Genomic DNA, 24,822 nt, shown 5'->3' on the forward strand with positions numbered 1-24,822 from the left:
AAATAATTGTCGAGAATGCTGCTGAAATAGCGCCTCAGAAAACGTCGTCATGTGTTTTTTGTTACTTTTCTCAGCGCTGGTCGGGATGGACCAATCACAGTCGTATGGAATTACTGGGAAAGTATTTTTTTTAAAATCGTTTTATTGAGATTGTTTTCGCTGAATTTCCATTTTTATGTCAAGTACCAATCACTTGAAGTATCAGATTTAAAATACTGTGCTTTGTAATGCAACAACATCTCTAATAAGTAAAAAAAAAATTAAATGCGTCCCAATGGACATTTGTTTTTTTTGAGCTCCTGAGCGCCCCCTGGAAGAAGTGAAATGTTTGCAACGTGTCTTTCCAGTTACGTTGCCTCTGAAACATTCCTTTCACAAGAGAAGATGCTGCCTCCCTGTGGCAAAAAATTATTGTACAGAGAACAGGAAAACTATTATAAAAGGACAAGCCCTTGATTAAACAAGTTGTTATTGATAGCCTATAATTTTGACGTTGGTTAATGTATAATCAGTGTATAATGGCAAATGGGCATTTATAATGGTAAATCCATCGTATATAATTTCAGTGCCATACCTAAATCAAAATACAATCACTGTACCATGGTACCGTCACTGTACTTTTTTAAAAGACTATTATGCATGATTTATAATATAGAAACAAGTTTGCTGCCATGAAAGTCAATGATTTAAAGGTAAATCTGTGATAATTAAAAAAGGTTACATTTATATATATATATATATATATATATATATATATATATATATATATATATATATAAGAAAACACAAACAAACTTTGAGTGAAATAATTGTTTATTTTAAGCATTAAAATAAAAGTTTAACATATATTCCAGTGTCTAACATATAATTTACATTTAGAAAAGAACTAACAGAACATTCTTATACTGTAATAGTTTTTATTGTGCACTTTACAAGTGTTAGTAACCATTTACATATAGTGTGATTGCATTTTAAAGTGCCAGCCTTACTGAGGAGACCAGACTGCCCTCCTCACATTCAACATATACAGTCGACAATTTTCTGCAAAAAGGAAAAGATTATTGTGCAGATTTTACTTGTCAAAAACACTTTGAATGAAGAGAGAACATTAAATAAACAAACTCACAACAGCGGAATCTAAATACAGCGAAATATCAATAAACCATTCGTAAATATTTATATGAACAGAATCTTTCAGCATCCTGAGAACAACATTTCCACCTTTCATTCTAAGTTTGTGATTATTTATTTTCTTTTGTTATTTATTTTTTTTAAATCAAGATGACATTGAGCTATAATCGCCTGAGTTGAATATTAATAATGAGTAATAAATATCTGGTAACTATAACTATCTCCAGATAATTGATAGGATTTCTTGTAACATTCAGTCAGAGGTACGCACAATAACATTATAACACTGACACACTGATTGCACAGATTTAAGGGCCTGAACAACAAACATATATTTATATATATTATATCCATATATTTATATATAAATGTTCTTGTGTATAGACCTATTATAATGTACACTGATCAGCCACAACATTAAAACCACCTACTTGATATTGTGTAGGTCCCCCTCGTGCTGCCAAAACAGCGCCAACCCGCATCTCAGAATAGCATTCTATTTTTGTCACCACAATTGTACAGAGCGGTTATCTGAGTTACCATAGACTTTGTCAGTTCGAACCAGTCTGGCCATTCTCTTTTGACCTTTCTCATCAACAAGGCATTTCTGTCCATAGAACTGCCGCTCACTGGATGTTTTTTGTTTTTGGCACCATTCTGAGTAAATTCTAGAGACTGTTGTGAGTGAAAATCCCAGGAGATCAGCAGTTACAGAAATACTCAAACCAGCCCATCTGGCATCAACAATCATGCCACAGTCCTAATCACTGAGATCACATTTTTCCCCATTCTGATGGTTGATGTGAACATTAACTGAAGCTCCTAACCCGTATCTGCCTGATTTTATGCACGGCTGCCACACAGTTGGCTGATTACATGGATGATTGTTGGTGCCAGATGGGCTGGTTTGAGTATTTCTGTAACTGCTGATCTCCTGGGATTTTCATGAACAACAGTCTCTAGAATTTACTCAGAATGGTGCCAAAATCAAAAAACATCCAGTGAGGGGCAGTTCTGCGGATGGAAACGCCTTGGAGAGAGGTGAGAATTGTGGTGAGAAGAATAGAATGCTATTCTGAGATGCGGGTTGGTGCTGTTTTGGCAGCACGAGGGGGACCTACACAATATTAGGCAGGTGGTTTTAATGTTGTGGCTGATTGGTGTCTATGCTTGCTTGCTTATCTCAAAGAGTATATTGTAAGATGTATGGCACTAGTTCTGTCTTTGGCTCACAAATACACTATACTAGACTCTAAACATAAACCTAAACTTATTTGATTATATAATATTTCTTAGAATACAAATGAAGAGATGTTACAAATGGGAAACTTTGTACACTGCTCAGGTCACAATATAAATAACTTTCTTTGTTTATATATTTCTGTCAGTTGAACATTTCAAGATGAAAATGTAATACTTATGTGTCACCTCACAAAGGTGCCGTTTAAAACACTTTACATGACCTACTACAAGGTTAATTAAGGCTAGGAACACAACACTGAAGTACAGATCGTATTACAACCACTGGTTAACAATCACACAGACCCCACCACTACACAGAAAGGGGTTTGAGTTTAATTAAAAGGGTGCTGTGCCTTGCTTGTATTTATATTGTATTTACAAATCGAAGCACCGACTGTTACAGATATCAGAGTATGATTCCCAATAGAGTAAAACTACATTGTAAGGTGACTGTGTGGCTATAGAGGCTACGTTATCTGTAAACTTAAAATCTAATGATATAGAGAAGGAGAGCAGAGCACACTGGACCACAACACAATGTCAAAACATAGCCATTAAACATGCAGACATGGTGCTGCAATTCCAGCCTCCACCCAGCAGAGTGGTGCTCTTACAAGTCTTGACCCAGCCTCTCGATCTCATCGATGAGAAAATCGATGTCAGACATGGTGGTGGCACGATTGGAGACGACCATTCGGAAGAAGTTGACTTTGTCTCCCTGAGGCTGGTATCCTACCATGGTTGTACCGCACTCCATCATCATTGCTTTAATCTTGGGCGCCACCTAAAGGGGAGGTAAAGTAATTATGACTCCAGTTTGTATGCTCATGTTACTCTTGTTTGTAATTGTAGACATTTACCAGGGGTGTAAAGTAACGGATTACAAATACTCACGTTACTGTAATTAAGTAGTTTTTCCCAGGAATTGTACTTTTTTAAGTAATTTAAAAATTGTATACGTTTACTTTTACTTGAGTACATTTTAAATGCTGTAACTGTACTTTTAATGTGCTATTATCCCACCCTCTGTGTTGGCTACTTCCCTGTCCTGAATTTATTTTTATCTATCAACATGATTGGCTGGGGAGAGTCTCGTGACTCCCGTCAAATCAAATCACACGTAAAAAACTTGAATAGCAGCTGCAGATCAGCGCCAACTTTTATGGATGTGGAGGAGGCCTCAAACACAGTTCAATACCTGAACATCACGGCCGCACCTGACAGGGCTTTTCACAGTAAAAAAAGGCCAATTGCATGATCGTGTTTTGTGAGTTTAACTTGCTCAAGCCAGATATCAGCATTAATCCTGCCTCTAATTTTAAGAAACATATCGAGGTAAATTTCATATTTCTGCTTACTAGATTCTGTGTCTATAATGTAGCCTGTAATTTAGCTATCTGTCACTGAGATTATTGGGTTGATGTGACAGATTAAGGCAATGTTATCAATAGGGCTGGGCGATAAAACAATCTTGATGTTTATCTGAAAAAAAAAAAAAGAGAGAGAGAGAGATGTCCTTGATATCGATGATAAACTTTTGAGAAATTTTCTATACTTAGCCTATGTTCCACATCTAGACCAGGGGTGTTCATTACATCAATCGCGATAGCAAGACAACCACTGGTTGGTTGATCTAGATAAAATATAAAAGATTGATTTTTTATTTCCTGACGTCTGTAGCTGCGTGTTGTTTGATTGACAGGCGGCTAATGTTCGTGCGCTAATGCTGGTACGCGCCTAAATGGTCAAATACATTTCATAATTCCGCCAATGCCCGTCTTGATGTGGGATTAATGTAAACGCAGTCGGTTTGGTCTAAAGTGAACATAAACAGTGGGGCAAAAAGCGTATTTGCATCAAAATGTTGGACTTGTAGTGTGCATTTGAGCACTGTCTAATAGGCTATGTAATAAAAGGCTATTAATCAAACAACAATGACAAGGAAACAAGAAAACCTCTCACTACTTTTGGCTGAATAACTTGAGTAGCTTTAAAGGTATTAATGTATTAGAATAAAACAGTGACATTTTTAATAATAATATTTTTTAATAATATTGTTAGCTTTTTTAATAATACTGACCCCTGATGTAGAGAGTGAGTTAATTTGTATAATAAATTACCAAGAAAGTAGAGATGATAAAATAATTTATTGTTATGCTTAGCTTTTATCATGTTTTTTCTAATGCCTGACAGAAAAGTATCAATCTTTGTAGAGCAATACTTCAGGCAGAACATTCCACCAGTCACAAACTTCAGAAAATTGTACATCATGCATTAGAATGAGAACACAACTATTGCTGGGCTTAAAAGATACAAGAAATAAATCAATGTGGAACATTGTATCTCAGAAGGAGGACAATGTGGCCCCCCCATGTGCTATTTAAAGAAATAGTTCACTCAAAAATGACAATTCTCTTATTTACCCTCATTCCATCCCAGATGTCTATGACTTTCTTTCTTCAGCAGAACACAAATTAAGATTTTTAGAAGAATATTTCAGCTCTGTAGGTCCATACAATACAAGTGAATGGATGCCAAAATTTTGACGCACCAAAAAGCACATAAAAGCAGCACAAAAGTAATCCATATGACTCCAGTTTTTAAATCCATGTCTTCAGAAGAGATATGATAGGTGTGGGTGAGAAAAAGATCAATATTTAAGTCAATTTTTGCTAGATATTCTTCTCCCTGCCCAGTAGATGGCAATATGCATGAAGAATGTGAATAACCAAAAACAAAAGAAGAAGAAAGTTAAAGTGGAGACTGACTAAGTAGGGAGGAGAATTTATAGTAAAAATTTACTTAAATATTGATCTGTTTCTCACCCAACCTATCATATCTCTTCTGAAGACATGGATATAACCACTGGAGGCACATGGATTAGGCTACTTTTATGCTGACTTGTGTGATTTTTGGAGCTTAAAAATTTTGGCACCCATTCACTTGCCACTGCCATTCACTATGGACCAAAAGAGCGGAGATATTCTTCTTAAAATCTTAATTTGTGTTCTGCTGAAGAAAGAAAGTCATACACATCTGGGATGACATAAGGGTGACTAAATGATGAGATAATTTTCATTTTTGTGTGAATTATTAGTTTGAAGGCCGATGTGGCCCCTGTACCAAACAAATGCTCTACCCCGTTTTTGTGCGGGACATGACGCACAAAGTGACCCTGCTTTTTTAGTGGTTTTTTTTTAATATATTTTGCATTGTTTTGAACATGTTTTATGTGCAACAGTAACTCTCTATCGACATTAAGGGAAATTTAAACATTACACATAAACTGATTTTAATGTAATTGTTTCATACATTATGATATAAAATAGGGATCATTGTATTGAAAATAACTTTAATCTTTTCATTTCTGTAATCATGTCACCTTTTTATTTTTTCCATCAGATTCATGTAGTGTTTACAGTATCATAGATAAGTGATGTATTTTAAAAGTTGTCAGTCACAAACACCCATAAAATACCTATATTTTCTATTCTTTCTGGCAAACAGCCATAAAAGGGAATGTCAATTATTAAATTGCAGCATAGAGTTTTTATTATAAAGGTGCATAGATTTCGCAACTCAGTACTCAATACTCACTACTCATGATTACTTTTAAATGAGCTACTCTTTTACTCTTACTTGAGTAGTTTTTAGGACAGGTACTTTTACTCTACTCCAGTGGTTAAATCGATATCTTCTGAAGCGATATGATAGGTGTGGATAAGAAACAGATCAACATTTAAGTCAGTTTTTACCATAAATTCTCCTTCCTACCCAGTAGGGGGCGATATGCACGAAGAATGCAAATCACCAAAAACAAAAGAAGAAGGACTTAAATATCTAACTGTTTCTCACCCACACCTATCATCTCGCTTCAGAAGATATGGATTTAACCACTGGAATCTTGTGGTTTATTTTTGTGCTGTGTTTATGTGCATTTTGGAGCTTCAAAATCACCCATTCACTTGCATTGTGAGGTCCTACAGAGCTGAAATATTCTTTTAAAAATATTAATTTGTGTTCAGCAGAAGAAAGAATGTCAAACACATCTGGGATGGCATGAGGGTGAGTGAATAATGAGAGAATTAAAATTTTTTAGTGAACTATCCCTTTAAATCACATTGACATATGCATACTATGGGCAGTCAGAAATAGGTTTAGTATTTTTCTAATCATGCATTTACAGTGCAGTTCAAAAGTCATAGACCACATTGAAAATTTAGGATTTTTCTTTTTCTATTTAAGCCTGAAAAACAGTTTTAGGATTTTGAAAAGTACAAAGAAAAGAAAAGAAAAGCAATGTTTAAGATTTTCCACTATGTCTGTGTCACTAATCAAACAAGCAAATTTGTGACACTGAGTATGTTAACTTCTTTGTTCTAAAAGTCAAATTTCCTTGCATTGAAGCACACAAGATGTATAACATGGATTAGGTTTTACACAAACTTTAGAAAATCATAAATATGCAAAATAAAAGTATTTCCACTAGTGGCCTCAGACCTTTGAAACCCAATGTTTACTATGACTTCATTGAGTGTGTGCAATCATAAATGTGTGCTTTTCTGCGGCAGTGGGCACATAGACATATAGAGATGAGATAATGTACCCTGTGTAGCTTTTCCCTTCGTTCATCACCATCTGGCATGCCTCGCAAGCTCGGTGGAATATACCAGAAGCAAACGTTTGTGTGCTGGGGCTAGAGAAAAAGTGAAGGACAACCAATGAGAAAATCAGAAAATTACAATCAATACTGAGTGAGCAGTGTGTGTGTCAGATACAAACCTGGCCCTCAAACACCATTTGATACCCCTCACGGTTCTTGATTTTGTTGTAGAGATATTCCGACAGCTCCAAACATCTGTCAATATGTTGTTCAAACCCGATTGTTCCCTGCATGAATCGACAACATCAGAATAAATCTGTTATGGTTACCAAAATATGGGCAAATCAACAAGTATCAAAATTAAGCTACAAGAGTTCATGCTATATTGTGAATATAGTTAAATAGCATGAATATAATAAAAACCATTTTTATTTCAAAAACGTAGAAATTATAATTTCCATCAGTGTCATTTTCAGCACAGAATTCTATTAAACACAAAACAGAATTTCAGATGTGCTGGAAATGACACTGGTGGGAATTTTCATGACAAAAATAGGAATTTGTTAGTAGAAAAATGTTAAAACTTTTCGAGAGTGTTGTAAAAATTGTTGACCAATCAGCATCCAGGACTAAAACACTACGTTTTATAAGGCACACAGCAGCATTACTAGATAGCAATACTAGCTACATAACCCAACATCTGTAACATTGTGGGAATTGAGATTGGAAGCCATTGTGACCCACCTTGGCTTTCCACATGAGCCAGAATTTGAAGATGTCTACATGTCTGCCACACTGGATGGCCTTGTCTCCTGTGTCATAAGTCACATCGTATTGTTTGTCTGGTTGGAAGAGGTATCCAGCGCACATGGAGTTGCAGCCCTGCAGAATACCCTGTAACAGATGCAGAGATTTATCACTTTGTGTGTAGTCTCACATAGCCAGAATTTTCACTACTGCAGCTTATTCTAGCCAACAACTGTCCACTTAGCCAGGAAGATCAACATGATCACACTGGAAATCAACCTGTTGCTTCCAAAATGTAATGTAATGTGAAATCAACCCCATTCATTTGAATTACTGACATCCCCCATCAGACAATTTCATATCAATTCAAGCGTGAACACATTTCCCTCTAGGGTTACTGATAGCGTGTTGCGTGAACAACCTCTAGGACACGGGTTCTGATCCCATGGAAACCAGGGCGTATTCATCAACAATGGCGAGCGCGATTGGGAGGTTGCATTTCACTCTAAAATTTTATTTTTACTCCACTGAATGGTTAAGTTTAGGGTTGGGGTTTGGGTTAGAGGGTAGAGTTAATAAAATATGCATTCCTGTTGACTGTATTACACCATTTACAACTTAAAAATACAACTAGCTTTTGGCGCCACCCTGTGGACATTTCACCCAGAAACTGGAGCGTTCAACACTTCCAGCTTTGGCCAATGGGGGCAGTGATTTGAATTTCAGTAAGCACAGGCCAATTTCAGCAGCAGAACTTTCAAGCTATTGTTGCCAAATTCACAGAATGACATAATGAGTGACCAGCCATGGTTTGTTTTGGTTTTACGTACCATTTAGAGGCAGGTTTATCTGATCTAGTTAATGCAACAATAACAGAATGCGGTGGAAAAAATATATTTAAATAATGATGTAACAGTCTTATATATAACATGCTGAAAAAATTTAGGAAAATAATTGCTGACTTTGTGATCAGAATTTCTGTCTTTCCAAAAGTAATAAGTACTGATTTCACAGACATAATTTCACAGACATAATCAGAAAACAAAGCTAACAAAGCTGAATAACTAGTTTACTTGCTACTAAATATCTCAAACAAAATATCGATGAATAAAAAGATTTGATGCCACTAACCTGCTACTTTGTTAACACTACAGCTTTATAGCGGACTGAAAAAAACCTATGTGCCCTTACTCACGAAAGCTGCATCCCAGATTGAGAAAATGCTTTCCAATTCTGCTGTGGGTGCACTTAGTATGCATTTAAAACAGACTGTTTAAATCTTCGAGTGTTTCTAGCCCAAATTATTACCTTATCTCTCACCAAAATGGCTGAACATTGTAATGGTACACCCATCATCTTATGAGGGTTCCACGTGACAGAGTTTGCCCTGAAACAAACAGACAACAGGTTTCAGGAGGTTACACTGCACTTTTAATGTAATATACCGTTATTTAAGCGCACCATCAAGTGTGGTTTTCACATACCTCTCAATGCCACTTAACTTGTGACGGTGTTTCCTAGACATTAACAGTCCTCCACCCCATGCACCCTAAAGACACACAGACATCGTTGATTGATTGATTCATTTAGTCATTCATTCACTCATTCACTAAAATACTTATTAAACATAATAGACAGTTCAGTTAGAGGTTTAAATTGAATTAAACTCACATCAACATGTAGCCAAAGGTTGTACTTCTCGCAGATGTCAGCAATGTCGTTGATGGGATCAAATGCTCCGTAAACCGTGGTTCCAGCTGTTGCATTCACAAACAGTGGCACATAACCCTAAAACAAACATTTAAAGTCTCATTCAACAACAAGCCACATGCACTCAAGAGAGACATTGTCCTTATGAGAAAGATCAGGATCAGCAGCACGCCACACACACTTTATTTACGGAAAGACTTGAAATTAGTTCTTAAAGGTGAATTCATCCATCAGCTGGGGAATACCTGCTCCAGTATTGATTCAGTGAAATCTTCAGGCACTGGGGTTAAATACTCTCACTCACTTGTCTCAGCTCTAAGTACAGATGGGACTATAATTACAGGATAGTGCAGCCTATAGTGGGTGTAGTAGTGCATTTACTAACCTTCTGTTTGGCATCAATGATCTTGGCCTCTAGGTCAGCCGGTATAACACGCCCCCTGAAACAAGACAGCCAATAAGTTATAAAAAGTGAATAATGAATTACATTTCGGGATGTGCGCCACACAAAGCTATGGTATGACATCAGGATACTTGGAATGTAGAGCACAAGTTATATGGACTAATATTTTGAAACTTTTACAGTGCTTTATTTGTGATTTTGGAGCTCAACAGCCCAAGACCCCATTCACTTTGATTACATGAAAGAGCGGCCAGTACATTCTTCAATAAATTGTTTGTGTTTCATTGTGACAGCCTTTTTATTTTTGGGTAAACTAACCTTTAAAACAAATTTATGTTACATTAGCCATTATATCTCTGTAAAAGCAGCAACTGCTGTTAAAGTCAACATGAAATGGCTTTAACAAACCAGTTTGAAATCATTTTAAGGCAATAAAAAGGATTTTAACCCTTGTGCACTGTTTGTTTCTTTTTTATTGTTTGATGAAAAACAATTGTTTTTTTTGTTTTTTTTTTTTATGAATTTTTTTTTTAATAACACTAACTTCATTAAAGTAAAAAACACTAAAGTTGTGAATTTTTGGGGGGATTTTATGCTATTTATATATTTTTTTAATTCTCAATTACACTATTAATTTGCATAGGCAAATAAGCAAATTTATGTTAATTTCACAACAGTAAAATACCTACACTTCTATAAACTGAAATATGAATAAAATATAAGAATGTCATGGATTGGGGAAAATAAGAACAATTACATGACTTGAAAATCATGTCATGACAAAAGTAACCAGTAGATGGCTTCAGAGATCCACTAATTAATTCCTGGTTGTATCCAGATGAATTTGAGTGTTTGTTTGTGTGAGTGTGTATGTGAGCACAAGTGTTCTGCACTGAGGCTGAATTTTGTATTTTATTTGACAACCAGCCGAAAAGGAAACTCATTTTTAAGGCAAATTATTACATCTTGATGAAACATTATGAGATCAAACTTTTTTTTGTAATAACGTGCAGATAAATCATGCACAATGACAAAGTAAATAGGGTACATTTTGATTTCATGTTAACTTTAGTGTTATTCTAAATATATTGTGTTATTTGTCCTAAACTTTATGTTCTTATTACCTATATACAGGTATAAGTGACACAGAAGTGTACTTTGATGATACCTCTCATCTGTCTTCAGTAGGATGACGTTTTCTTTACCGAAGCCCAGAACAGCTCCTGCCTTTTTGATTGAATAATGACTCTACAAAAATGTAGCAGATTTGCCAAATCAACTAAATGGACAAATACTATAGAACAAAATGAATAATACAAGATAATATTAATAATAATAGAATAAACTATAATAGAATTTTGCTACTGTATATTGACTACTAATTCTACAAAAATAATATATATGTCCCCTATAGGGAGACAAATCCTGGATTGTACAGTTGCATTTGTTCTGCTGTTTATGGGGAAGTCTATTAGTTAACACAAACAGTGTCAGTATCTACTTACATGTTCAGATGTGAAAAGCACCAGTCGTGGTGCAGCAGACATGCCTTTAGTTTTGACTTCTGGGAAGTACTTGTACCGAGCAACCATCACGCTGTACATGTTTGATATAGCGCCACCTGTAGAGAGGGTAGAAAATTACAATCAGTTCATGTCCAGGACCACAGACAGCAGAGTTTGTCAAATCAATATTATGTTAAGAGGTGTTAACCCCCCTGAATCTTTTTACCTGGTGAGAAAAGTCCATCGCCATCTCCGTTAGGCCAGCCAATGATCTCTCTCATCTTCTTGAGGGTCAGCTGCTCCATTAGAACAAACACAGGGGCAATCTCATATGTGAACCTGTTAGAGGAGAAAAACAGATATACACCCACCAGAAGACCATGATAAGTCAGTGAGTATCAAATGTAAAACGATCTACAAATGTGTGGCAGGTTGATTCTCACAAAACCTGTCAAGAAAATGTCCTCGTCCAATTTTACTACAAAATAAAAATAAAAACAAATCTGAAATTGTATTTTGCACTTACAAAACGTACCCTATTTTTTTAGATTGGGATTATTATTTTTATTACAGTTATGTACATTTTACCCCCAATTCTCATTACAGCAACGTGAAAAAAGGTAATTATGATATTCTCTCTCTCTCTTTTACTGTAATACAGTCAAATTTGACTGTTACGGTAATGAGAATCATCATGGAAAACTATGAGAATAGGAAAAATAAAATGTCAGAGAACTGGCGTTTAAAATGTGCTTAAAGTGTCCTGAAAATCATTTTAAAATGCAAAAAATGTGAATGATTCTATATATAGGCTTGATTTTTTTAATGTAAAATATAATGTCAGTTTTTTTCTTATTGATTCAGGATTAAATATCACAAGTCCAGTACACATTTCAGCCTAAAATAAAAAAGAAAATACAGTCTATTTTTAGGACCATTGAGATTTTTTGTCATTACAATTTAGCACAAACCCCCCCCCCAACAATTCTCATTACCATACTGAATCCTGATGTTTTTTCTTATAAGCTTTTTACAGTCATTTTTACTGTTTACAGTTTATTTTTAATGATCAGCATACAAAAAAAAAAAAAAAAAGAAAGAAAATACCATAATGTAATCAAATGAAAAATAAAAAACTAGTTATATATAGTAGTATAGTGTATATATATATATATATATGTATATATATATTTGCATTACAGTAATGAGAATGAGATGTTTTTTTATATAACAATATATCTTAATTGTCATGAAAATAATGTCACAATGCAAAAAACAAAAAAAAAATAAAAAAAAAATTTATTCACAAAATATTTGGGGTTAGATGTGACCTGGACATGTTCTTGACAGGTTCCATGAGATTACACCTTATGTTTAACCACTTGAAGTCAGGCAACAACACTTCCACAGAGCATTATGGTTCTTAACATAACGTCCTCTTTCATCAGAGAGAAATGCTGCGGCTGCTTTGAATTTCACTAATTAAAAGAGGGGTGTGATGGGCCAGATAAGTGCTCATTTCAGGGTGTTTTAATGAAGGGAGTCAGTACTCTGATGAATATCTGTCCGGCTAAATGGAGGGGTACAGCCTGACTCGAGACAGACAGCGCACAAATGAGCGGACAGCTGCGCAGAAGAGATAAGAATATGCTTTGGCACAAATCCGTCTCATTCAGCAAAAGGATGGACCAAAGTGGATGAGTATGTGATGAAATACAACTAGGACAAGGAACAGCCTCGGGCAGACTCATTGTTCAGTTCCAGCACAAAGAGGAACAAAGATTTGAGACGGTAAAATAATGGAGAATCATCAATAACGTGCAGCTAAGTCACGATTCTAACTTTCATACTGTCATATACAGAATAATGTTTCTACGTGGGCCTATACACATGTTAGATTTGACAAGTTGTGAGTTTTTTAACCTCTTTGTCTGTTCACATATAAAGGAGAAATCAACAGGAAATTTAATACCAGCCTGGATAATGTATTCTGGCTGCTTACTGCATGTTGAGACTATTTTATATGCACTGTAATGTTATGAAATTTGATTTAGTGCGATATGCATGTGCAGAACAGATCATACAATCATAATCACATGCTCAAGATTTGGACAATCCCAACCCAAGTATTAAACTTTGGCATTATAGTGCTACAGACATGAATGATACCTGAAATTGAGAATTTGTCAGAAGTTTATACTATATATATATATATATATATATATATATATATATATATATATATATATATATATATATATATATATATATATATTTTTTTTTTGTTTGTTTTTTTTGTTTTTTTTTTTCACCATGTGGATGAAGAAACAGGAAAAAAATAAAATAAATAAATGCCCTATCAACCATACAAAGCACCCTAGCAATTACCCAGGACACCCGAGCAACCACCTAGCAATGCCCTTGCAACCACCCAGGACACTCTTAGCAACCACCTATTAATACGCTAGCAACCACCCAGGATACTCTAGCAACCACCTATTAATGCCCTAGCAACCACCCAGGACCCCCAAGCAACCACAGGACACCCTAGCAACCACGTAACAACACCTAGAACAACCTAACTACCACAAAGTAATGCACAAAAAAACAAACCAAAAAAATCACATATTTTAAATCTTCGAATGTACAACTTTCAACATGTGGATGAAGAAACAGGCAAAAATAAAATAAATAAATGCCCTATCAACCATACAAGGCACCCTAGCAATGACCCAGGACACCCGAGCAACCATATAGCCATGCCCTAGCAACCACCCAGGACACTCTAGCAACCACTTATTAATACCCCAGCAACCACCCAGGACACTCTAGCATCCACCTATTAATACCCTAGCAACCACCCAGGACCCCCAAGCAACCACAAGACACCCTAGCAACCACGTAACAACACCTAGAACAACCTAACTACCACACAGTAATGTACAAAAAAATAATAATAAATAAAAAAATAAAAAATAAAAATAAAATAAAATATATATATATACACATGTTAAAAATACATTCTCTGAAAAACCTAAATATCTTATGCAGTGTTGTTTCTAAAACAAGATAAATCAAACTGATCTTGTTTTAAGGATTTTTAGATATTTTCACAGGAAAACAATACAAAAATTATTATCAAGGATTTTGCCCTAATATCAAAGGTCTTACTAGAAAAAAGAAATTATGATACAACGTGAATTTTCTTGATAAAAAAAATATGATCATGCCTGTAACGTGCATGTAAAATGGCTAGAAATAGCATTTTAGCTTAGCATAAAGCTGACAATTTACACAAGTTTTATTTCTATTTGTTCTGCTTCAAACTTATTTCAAACTTACTTCTCTGTCTGCTCGTATGAATGTAACACATCATAAGAAAGTGTTTCACCGCTGTTCAAATGCACTTTGGATCGCATCATTTATATGTATACATTTTTCCATCTGAAAGGACTAAATATTAAATGAAACAAATGACAATAAAATGCAAAGTAATCTCTTCAGTTATCAAAATACTTTTTGAATGTAACTGTATTCTAAATACCAATGATTTAAACTGTAACAATAGTGGAATACAGTTATTTATATTTTGTATTTTAAATACATATTCCTATTACATGTATTTTGTTACTCCCCAACCCTGGTCATTGCTGATGAGAAATAATGGGTGTGAATTAGTCAGTGAATAATGACAGAATAAGCAACATTCACTGAATCACAGATGCCAGGCCACTCCCCTTTATCTTTTCACAAAGCCCTTTCTATAGTGTGTATGCATTAAGTTGATAGGTAAATGGTCTGCACTTATATAGTGCTTTTTTAACCTTAGTGGTTCCAAAGCACTTTACACTGTGACACATTCACCCATTCTCACACACACACGCACACACCAGTGATGGCAGAGCTAGCCTGCCATTGGGAGCAACTTGGGTTTCAGTGTCTTGCCCAAGGACACTTCAGCATGTGGAGTCATGTGGGCCAGGAATCAAACCACCAACCCTGCAATTAGTGGCCAACCCGCTCTACCACCTGAGCCACAGCCACCCACGTGGTGGAGAAACCATCAGAGACATTCGTGGCAGAGAAGAAATGAAACATTTAAAAAAATTGCTGGTGGAATCCTTTAAAATGGGGGCAGTGTGCAGTGGGAGGCGGATGGAACAGCTTTATCCCCAGAGCAAGAAGACAGCATAATGTGTGGGAGATGAAGAAATGTTCAGCATGAGATTACATGCTGTAAAGGCTTCTGTTAATAGAGCTTCAAAGAGAAAGCGAAGTACTAATCAATCTCTCTGTTCCAAAACCTAGGCCATGTCCACATAAATGTGTTTTTCAAATACGTTTTAATTAATTGTAAATCCAAGTATGCGGCACTAGAGACCGTTTTTGAAAGTCTCTGTTTTCAGAGGACGAAAACACTGTTCCAGTGTGGCTGAGAAGCATAAATATAGCTAAATCCACGCACGCTCCAATCCCCTCTGTCGCATATAACTCGCGCCGAGGTTCCGGGGTGCAGGTCTGGTGACACATCTAACTCACACCGGACCCTCCCCGCTCTGTCCCTGGGCCTGCGAAGACGTCAACAGGTAGAGACCGGTCTCCCGAGGAGAGGCGCACTCTGTGTTTAATGGCAGCAGTAATGAGGCTCTTCTCTGGAATCACACGAGCCGGGGCGACGATGATCCACGGGAGGGGTGTGTTGTTCCGTCACAGCTGGTATAATAAATTGTGTTTCTTTACCTCAGGTTACGCTAAAAAACACAATTTTACCATCTTGTATAGCTAATGCACATGCGTGTCCTCGAGTTGATTGACAGGTGATTTCTGTATCTAAAAGGTAATCGGCTACTTTACATGTGAGGCGGGATTTTCTTTCTACATTCGGTGAACGTTGGCTGCCGATGGGTGTTCCAGTTTCTCCCATTCTTATTAATAGAAGTCGCCCATCTCTGCTAAATAGTCTCTGTTTTGACAAGCAGGAAATATTCATGGAACAATGACGTCACTTGACGTCACCAAGGAACAGTCCTTGAAATGGTCTATAGAGTTTGTCGTTAGCATGTTGCTAAGCTATTATAAAGTACATGCAAATATTAAAGATAAAATAGTTATTTTTAATTATATTGAACTATTTCTGAGTATAAGAAACATTTCTCTCGCTTCATCTGCCATCTTGGATACATTTTACGCAATGCATTTTGTGATTGCCTTCTCTGCCAAGGTTTCATGCGATGCCATCTTATCATTTTGGCATGGGAATTTATCTTCAAATGTAGCATAATAAAGCTGCCTACCTTTTGGAACAGTTTTCGCATTGGAATCACGGCTATGATACCTTACATAGCTCGCTAAGTTTTGGAACAGAGCCAATTAATATTTGAGTTTACACTTCTGAAGAAGGTTAAAATAACTATGTAATACTGCATACATTTTAAAGTGTGCAAATATAGCATAGATTAATAGAACTTTGGTTCTGTCTTTCTCATCCTCTCTGCAAGTGGCAAGAATTAGTTTTAAGAGGATATTATTTAAAGTAATTTCCTATTCATTGCCAAAAGCCATTGTTCTTATTTATGGCTGTTTAACAAGCCTTTTTTCATCCTAAGTGACTTCTATAATAAAAAGTGCTGTATTTATATTAAGAAAGACAGCTTTAATGAAGTGCTCGGTCCTTGGAGATCAAAATGGCCTCCGGGAGTAAAAATGCGATGGCCAGACTGCTCAGCCCGCAGGGACATACGCTCCGACTGGCTGGTCCCAGCTGGCACAGACTTCCTACCATCCCACAGTCAGATGCAATCAATGTGCTGTTAAATAGATTTGGTACAAGTCCATTCTGTGCTTTAATGTTGTAAGACTCCTCAGTGCAACACTGGCTCAGTCAAAACAAAATTTAAAAGCAGCATAGGATGCTTAATGGAAAAACTCATTAGCTTTATCTTATCTGTTGTACTGTATGTATGGGAGACTGGGGCTAGTTGTCACATGGGGAACTTACAGTATATCTCAGTAACTATAAGGTTTTGAGTCAAAAGCCCAACTGCACAAATGCTTGTTTTTTTCTAGCAGTGTTTTTATATGTTGGTTTCAAACATCTAGTTTAAAACTGTAATATTTTTGGTGAATTGTATCCTCCGAACTAAAATTCCAGTATTGTAATTTTGCTAAATATCTTGGGCAAACAAGTGAACAAAATAAAACCACACTGGCATACATTAAATCTAGGGTCAACTATATATTGAAAGCAGATTTTAACCAGGTAAAAGATGGGTATTTCTAGTAATTGTCATGTTAAGGTCAAGTTGTCACATTTATTTTGCAGCAGGTTGTCCCATGTGTTGTATATGTTATCAGTTTCTGTTGGCCAAAATAATGGTTCGTGATATTTGTGTTTTTTTTTTGTTTTTTTTTCTGTTTTATGAATTGCTTTAAGCTTAATAACTGTTTTACAGTTTACATTTTGCTGAAAATTCTTGACTATTTAATTCCCAATGCAAGTTCCCGGTGTGACAACTTACCCCATAGTGTGACTACATGCCCTGCTCTTGTCATAAAAAGTCAACATGTTTTAAATGAACTATGTTTTTTTTCCAGGGCAATTACAGAGGAAATGTTTAATAGCTTGTGTTCTGACAAGATTTTAAGGTATGTGCCTATGCAGAAATTAAAATAAACATATACCCTGAAAAATGTTCCCTAGGGAAAAATTGTCTACCCTACATCTGTGCATTTACTTTATGACTGGAAACAAATATTCAACAAAATGTGTGCCAGTGCAATCTATACTTTCATTTCTTTTCATTTCATTTCAAATTGCCTTTATACATCAGTAACTCATCAGAAAGAGATGTCCAAGAGAACTGCTCAGGGCTGCGTTTTCCAAAAACATCATAAGCCTAAGTAGATCGTAGAAACCATTGGTGCCAGTGGTCTCTACGATCATTTTAAGCTTGCGATGCTTTTGGGAAATGCAGCCCAGTTCAATTAGCCATTTATATCATGCAGCGCAGTGGAGAAATGTGTAACTCTGTGAGCTGATCAATATGCAATCTCACACGCCCTGAGGGCACCGGTGTGGTTACAGCATTCAGGGTCATCACTCGATACAGGGTTGGCAAAGACAGCGCCTCCGACCATACTGTTCAAACAAACACTTTACATAAGTGCAACAGAAATACTTACTGTACATACATAACACAGGATTTTTTCCCCAAATGAATGCACAAAGACCAGTGTGAGCAGAGGAGAGCAAGGTCATGGGTTCAAATCCCAGGGAACACTCAAACTGTGAAAAATGTGTATCCTGAATGTATGGCATGTAATTGCTTTGGATAAAAGCATACGTGTAAAAAACTCACATGTTAGTGTTGGCAGTGGAGGTGAGCCATTCTCCAACAAGACCAATGATGTCCAGACCAGAAGAAAGCTGGTTAAAAAATCTGGGATGACCTGAGAAGAGATTTTACAGGGACTATATGTACAAAAGTGCAAAAACCAACACCCTTCCATAACATAAAACAGACAAATTGGAGCAAAAGAATTTCAGCATGTTGCAGTTTGATTGTCTAATTATATTCATAAAGCAAACTGAATTATCGGTAGGTTTACAGTAGTCCCAAAAGTATCTGGGCACTTAAGCGTTGCTTTTAAATGTGGCCTAATGCATTAGATAACAAAATATCAAACCAAGTGGGTCTTAATGGCCTTTTGGCTATAGCATTAAATCATAAACATTCTGTGTCAATCAATCATCATATGCTTTCAAATGCAGTGGAACAATTTATTTTCACATCCAAGGATTATATCCAATTTATTTAAAAAGCTGTCTACATAACTGACCTGTACAAATTTAACCTAACCTTCAAAATTGCCCATATCATAAAAATTAAATTAAATTAAATTCATAACAAAAACCCTTGTAGCATTCACATTAAGAATTAACTCAAATCTCTGTTGTAGACTATAAATTAAATTCATTCTAAAATTAAAAATTCAATATTAGCTGATGTTACATGTATTTAACATTTAAAAACTATATTAAACTGTAAGGTTTGGAGTCAAAAGTCCAAGTGCACAAATGCTTTTGTCTTTACATTTAGTTAAAAACTGTCTTAAATTTGAATACATTTTGTGAATTCTGTCATCCAAACTAAAATTCCACTATCATCATATTTGTTCACAAAAACTGTTTTACACAGAATCAGCTCAAATCTTTCTTATTGGCTATAAATGACATTATTTATAAAGGAACAATTGACGCTGGACACAGCTGGAAATCTAATCAATTGTAACACATTGGCTTGTACCTGTTCTGACTCCATACTTGAGTGTGTCTCTGCAGTCCACTAGAATCTGCTCCAGAGACTCTGGTTGATCAGACAGCTCAAGGTTGAAGCCCTCCATCCCCTCCAGCAGCTGGTGCGGGTGATGGAAGTCCAGCACTTTGGTGGATCTGTCGAAGGTCTTGCGCACATAATTGGTGAGGATGTCCACTACCTCAAGAAGAAACTGGATTGTGGGTTCCTCTCCATTTTTTGCTGGCAGCAGATCTGGAATTAAATGAGTTAGCGCGCATGCAAACATGAGAAGTGCTTTCCTTTAATACTGAATCACAGATTTTGCACATAACAGTTTGGCTTGTGTCTTTGCAGAGAGTTGTAGTGCAAAATACCAAGAAATAGACAACCAACATCTACATCTAGCAATCTTTCTCTTCAAATAAACAAATTGAGAGTAAAATGGAGCTATAAGCTTACAATACTATATTATACTTACAAAATTATATCATATCATTTTTCACACATAACCTATAAGTTCCAAAAATGAGACCACATTGAACATTTTGGATTTTTTTCCATTTAATCCTGGAAAGAAACTTTTTGGCAACGCCTAGATTTTGAAAATGTAACACTAAGAAAAGGTATGACTTTATATAAGGTTATGCCACTATTATTAAGACACTCATCGAATGTAAGCACATTTGTAGCATTAATCATGTTTGTACAAAAAGTCAGATTTCCTTGCTTCCATTGAAGCATGCAAAATGCTCATTGGAACATTCTCAGATCATGCTGGATAACATGAATCATCAGGTTTTGCACAAACTTATGGAGTCCATGCCAGCTGCATGCTATCATTAAAGCAAAAGGGGGATATACTTAATACTAAGAAATTCTGAAATTCATGTAGGTTATAACGGTGCTGGCTAAAGCCCACTTTTTATGTTTTTTTCTCACTAAACTCGTGTGCAGTGTTTAAAAGTTGATTTTGGGGTAATTTGGCCTAACATTTAATAACTTTTAAAAAGTTGCAGATTTTTGTATCTAATGAGAATCCTTGAAATTATCACAATTATTTTTTTAGACAAAATACTTATAGTTTTTCAACAATTGTCCAATAAGTGAAAAGACAGCATTTAATGCAAAAAATAAAAAATAAATAAAAAATAAATATAAAATCTTGTTGCAGGGGAAAAAATAGATTTTTTATGAAGAATGTTCAAGGCTCACATTGACTGATCCAATCACAAAGGAGATTAATTTGTTTATAGACAATTTTGAGATATTATAAAATGCCAAATGTGACTGAAACTAACAGGAAATGGTGCACCCTTTTTCTAAAGTGATTATTTTGAATAAGCATTATGTTAATGTGTTACTCAAAAAAGCATCTTGACGTGCATTGCAAAAAGTTGTTCTAAAAATGATAAAGATTTGCTCTTACCTCGAGCAAACAGGTTGGAGAAGTCTGTCTCTGTGTGTCGGAAGCTTTCACTGTTGTCGCAGGACATTTGGTTCTTTGCGCTCTCCTTGAAGGCGCCCACCAAACGGTTCTTCTCATCCAAACTGTTGTTCTTCTGCAGGAAACCTGCATCATTACAACACAGGGGAGAATCGCAAAACATATCTTCAACCTTGATGCTGGACGTGGACGTTATAAAAAACACAAACTGATATATTTATATACCCAAGGGTGATTCCAGGGGCTGGAGGATTTTGTGGGACACAGCTATGGATTGGTTAAGGTACAGATGTGGCACTGCAGCCATGACATCAGAGGATGTGTAGTTATTTATTTTTTTTGGAACATGGTTGAGTTTGGGTCTCTCCATCCCCTCCTTCACAGATTCCGCTGGAGTGAGCAAATGGCCTCATGTAATTAACTGCCAACAGGCACATTCAATAGACTGAAGCTCCAATCCACTGAGGATGTTACATTGGAGCAAGTTACATGAACTTGGACAAAGAGGACCAAATGATTGCTGGAAGAGATCCAGGCGTTACAATAAATAAATAAAAATAATAAAATAAATAAATTGAGAAAAACATCATTGTACTTCGATAAACACAATTAAGTGAATTACATTTTTTCTTATTTTGATCTATTTTATTCATGAAGACCCCTGTAGACCTACTGCATATCATAAAAACATGGGCGGCAGATAACTGTAGACCTATGAATGGCTTGTGCGATTATAAATAATATTGCACAGTGTTTAACAACGTATTTCCTTAGAACATCCGTCTTTTTAGTCATGAGGGGCCGGTGTTCTTTGCGTGGTGGTTGTCTTTGTAATTCTGTGCAGCACTATCACACAATATTATCACAAAATAACAGACGCTCCGAGAATGGTCTTTAATACCCCCTTCTCCCCTCCTCCAGCAGCCCATCTTTTACATTCAGGCTCGGTTCTGATAAGATCTAATGACTATTCGATGTCGTAAATCTTTAGAGATGGGCGTATCGTCAATAGGCAACACGATTTTATTGCGGCTATCAAAATGGATTTTTGTGTTTTATCCCACGGTAAAGACTAAAGGCTTTGATCGTAAACCTAGATGAGTTTGAGCACCCTTTATTTTACGTGAAATAAAAATAAATAAATAATAAAAAAACTCAAATAGCTGTATGAAGTAATTTTCGTTTGATATAGACCTACAAGGCCTATTTTATATAACCTCTATAATTTTATATAAATATACAATTAGGCATTTATTTCGTTTTGTCAAACTGTTAAGATAAATTCAACTTAATTTCATATTTTCTCTCAATAAACAAACAAACACATAAATAAATAGGCCTAAATATGAATAGACTATACAATAAATAAATAAATAAATATTTAGACGTATGTAGGCCAATCAACCAGCCATTATTTGACCACCCTGTCCGTTTGTTACAAGGCTCCTAACCAAAAAAAGAATCAAATGGACATGAAATAATAATTTGCATTGAAACTGTTATTATGTGAGAAGAAAGAGACCACGGAGTCTCCAGAAAGAGCGGAATTCAACCTCCGGTTTATGTAAGAGTTCTGTTGGTGTTTATTTTGCGAAAATGATTGTTGGACTGCTCATTATCCAGCTTATTACACAACGACTTGCCAAATAAATAAATGAGTTAACATCAAATACTGGTCTGAGTCGAAATTATTTTTATAATCTCACTTGTAGAAAAGATTGCCAAGAAGTAGGAAAGATAACTGGCAATACCTGGATGTACAGTCATTACTGAATGATGCGACTGACCAATTAGAATCAAGTATTCCACAGAGCCATAATAAGATGTTTCATTAGAGGTAAATAAGCCACAGCAGAATATCTAGGTGAGGGCGCTTTACTGATGTTAAATACCAATCTATTTGGGCACATATGTACATTTTTGAATTCCACATAAAACAGAAGCTATGCTACATACAAAAAAAAAAAAACAAAAAAAAAATTTTTTTTTTTTTTTTTTTTTTTTAGTATTTTGAATTATGTTGCAAATATGTACCTCTTTGTGACATTTTTATATCAGTGAAAACCAAACATGAACATACATATTATACGTGTGTTTAATATACTGTATATTCCTATATACCAGATTTCTGTTGTGTAAATTAGACTACACCTGTTATTAAAATATGCATAATTACTTTCGAGGATAAAGCAGATACTTTCAGAAAAAACTCTGATAATCCACCTGAAAATAAATAAATAAATAAATAAAAAATTGAGAGGTAACGGGCGCGCACACACACACGCGCGCGCACACGCATATACTTTTACAATAATAATTTAAGAATTATAATACGGATCGAAGTTCTCCGGGAGCTATATGGCCACATCCTTCCAGTCGTCATTATCATCATTAAAAAAAAAAAAAAAAAAAAAAAAATCGTCTTCACATCTTTTAGCAGGCCATAAATAGCAGTGTGGCGTAAAAAGACAGGGAAAGAGAGAACCACCCACAAGCAAACTAATGGACTAGAGGGGAATACAGGCAGCCCCTTTCCTCCTGATGTATAGGGCTTCACTGTAGAACAAATCCAGTTACGAAAACGTATCTAACTGACCGTGCCGAAAATGTTTCCATCCTGGCACTGATTCACAGTCTCTATAGGCAATTTTTCTTTAATCATGCCTAGCTGTCTATATAAAACCTCGCCTGCTGATGCGCTAGATGGCAGATAAACTTCTCATTTCGGGAGATTTCTAATCCTGATTTTAAAGTCTGTATATATACATGGTGATGATAAGAGAAAACAAGGGGTGATAGAATAGGAAACAAAGACTAAGACCTTGTTCACATAGTGTGCCTGCAGGGTAAACAGCTATGCACTGACCTTTACTGTGACGGAAACACAAAATGACACACTGTTTTCACCATATCTATTAAGATTTAGATAAAAATGCATTCAACCCTGGGTCAACAGAGCAAGGTAAAGGTGCCCTCCATCTTGACACATTGAGTGACCCTGCGTGGCGCCCTGTAGGAGACTGTTATGATTGGCACTAGATGTAGAGAAGGGCCAAAACTTACCGCATATCTTCATGCCCAGTTTCCTCGTGCATCCGTGAGCAACCCCATACCACGCGTCACAGGCTAAAACGAGACGTTTGGGAGAGCTGTTTAACATATTGTATATTTGTATAAGCAGTTTATGGGTGAGGATGTGCCTGAGAAAGCGCGCAGTGGAGGGCGTCATCATGCATTGACGCATAAAGATAATGAAAATGCGCAAATGGGTCTTTACCAGGTGTGTGGCACTGTTGCATTCTTTGATAGTTTTTTTTCTTCTAAAGGGCTTGATTCTCATCAAGCAATCAATAGAGGCTATCAGAGAGGCAGGCAGATAATAGATGGTGGCACACATCCGGCAAAGAGGCGGTTTAAAATAAGCGGGCATGAAATGAGGTCTCGGACGCCGGCAGAAATTAATTGAGTGAAACGCGCGTTTGACTGGCGCCCAATTGCCAGCCGTCATACAGCCACTATAAATGAAAATACAATTGGAAATTGTTAATGACCCCCTGCATAAGTGCAAGACAGATGCATAGCCATAAAGATTAAATATTTAAACAATTAAAAATTAGAATAATAATAATACAAAATAAAATAAAAAATGCTACGAAATGCATGCACACACAAGAATATGCATTTGCAAACAATTTTATTACGCTTTAATCTTGCACTTAGGCAACAATATATTGCAGGTG

At 35.9% G+C, this 24,822-nt stretch overlaps 1 protein-coding gene across 2 annotated transcripts in view; it reads right to left on the reverse strand.

Moving 5' to 3' along the window:
* Window positions 1–2,244: 2,244 nt before the first annotated feature.
* LOC127448675 (glutamate decarboxylase 1-like) overlaps window positions 2,245–24,822 on the reverse strand; it is a 25,717-nt gene continuing 3,139 nt past the window's right edge. The window contains exons 3-17 of one of the 2 annotated variants that reach the window (XM_051711395.1): window positions 24,146–24,208; window positions 21,065–21,208; window positions 19,648–19,890; window positions 18,700–18,790; window positions 11,568–11,680; window positions 11,342–11,457; window positions 11,005–11,084; window positions 9,819–9,873; window positions 9,395–9,511; window positions 9,208–9,272; window positions 9,032–9,110; window positions 7,721–7,870; window positions 7,156–7,263; window positions 6,980–7,069; window positions 2,245–3,157 (exon numbers count right to left, since the gene is read on the reverse strand). In XM_051711395.1, coding sequence (XP_051567355.1) covers window positions 2,984–3,157; window positions 6,980–7,069; window positions 7,156–7,263; window positions 7,721–7,870; window positions 9,032–9,110; window positions 9,208–9,272; window positions 9,395–9,511; window positions 9,819–9,873; window positions 11,005–11,084; window positions 11,342–11,457; window positions 11,568–11,680; window positions 18,700–18,790; window positions 19,648–19,890; window positions 21,065–21,208; window positions 24,146–24,208 — 1,688 coding nt within the window. In that variant the 3' untranslated portion in view covers window positions 2,245–2,983. The remainder of the gene's footprint in view (window positions 3,158–6,979; window positions 7,070–7,155; window positions 7,264–7,720; window positions 7,871–9,031; window positions 9,111–9,207; window positions 9,273–9,394; window positions 9,512–9,818; window positions 9,874–11,004; window positions 11,085–11,341; window positions 11,458–11,567; window positions 11,681–18,699; window positions 18,791–19,647; window positions 19,891–21,064; window positions 21,209–24,145; window positions 24,209–24,822) is intronic. The other variant, XM_051711396.1, reaches the window with a different exon arrangement.

This window comes from Myxocyprinus asiaticus, chromosome 12, assembly GCF_019703515.2.
Source record: "Myxocyprinus asiaticus isolate MX2 ecotype Aquarium Trade chromosome 12, UBuf_Myxa_2, whole genome shotgun sequence".
In the NCBI taxonomy this organism is placed as follows: domain Eukaryota; kingdom Metazoa; phylum Chordata; class Actinopteri; order Cypriniformes; family Catostomidae; genus Myxocyprinus; species Myxocyprinus asiaticus.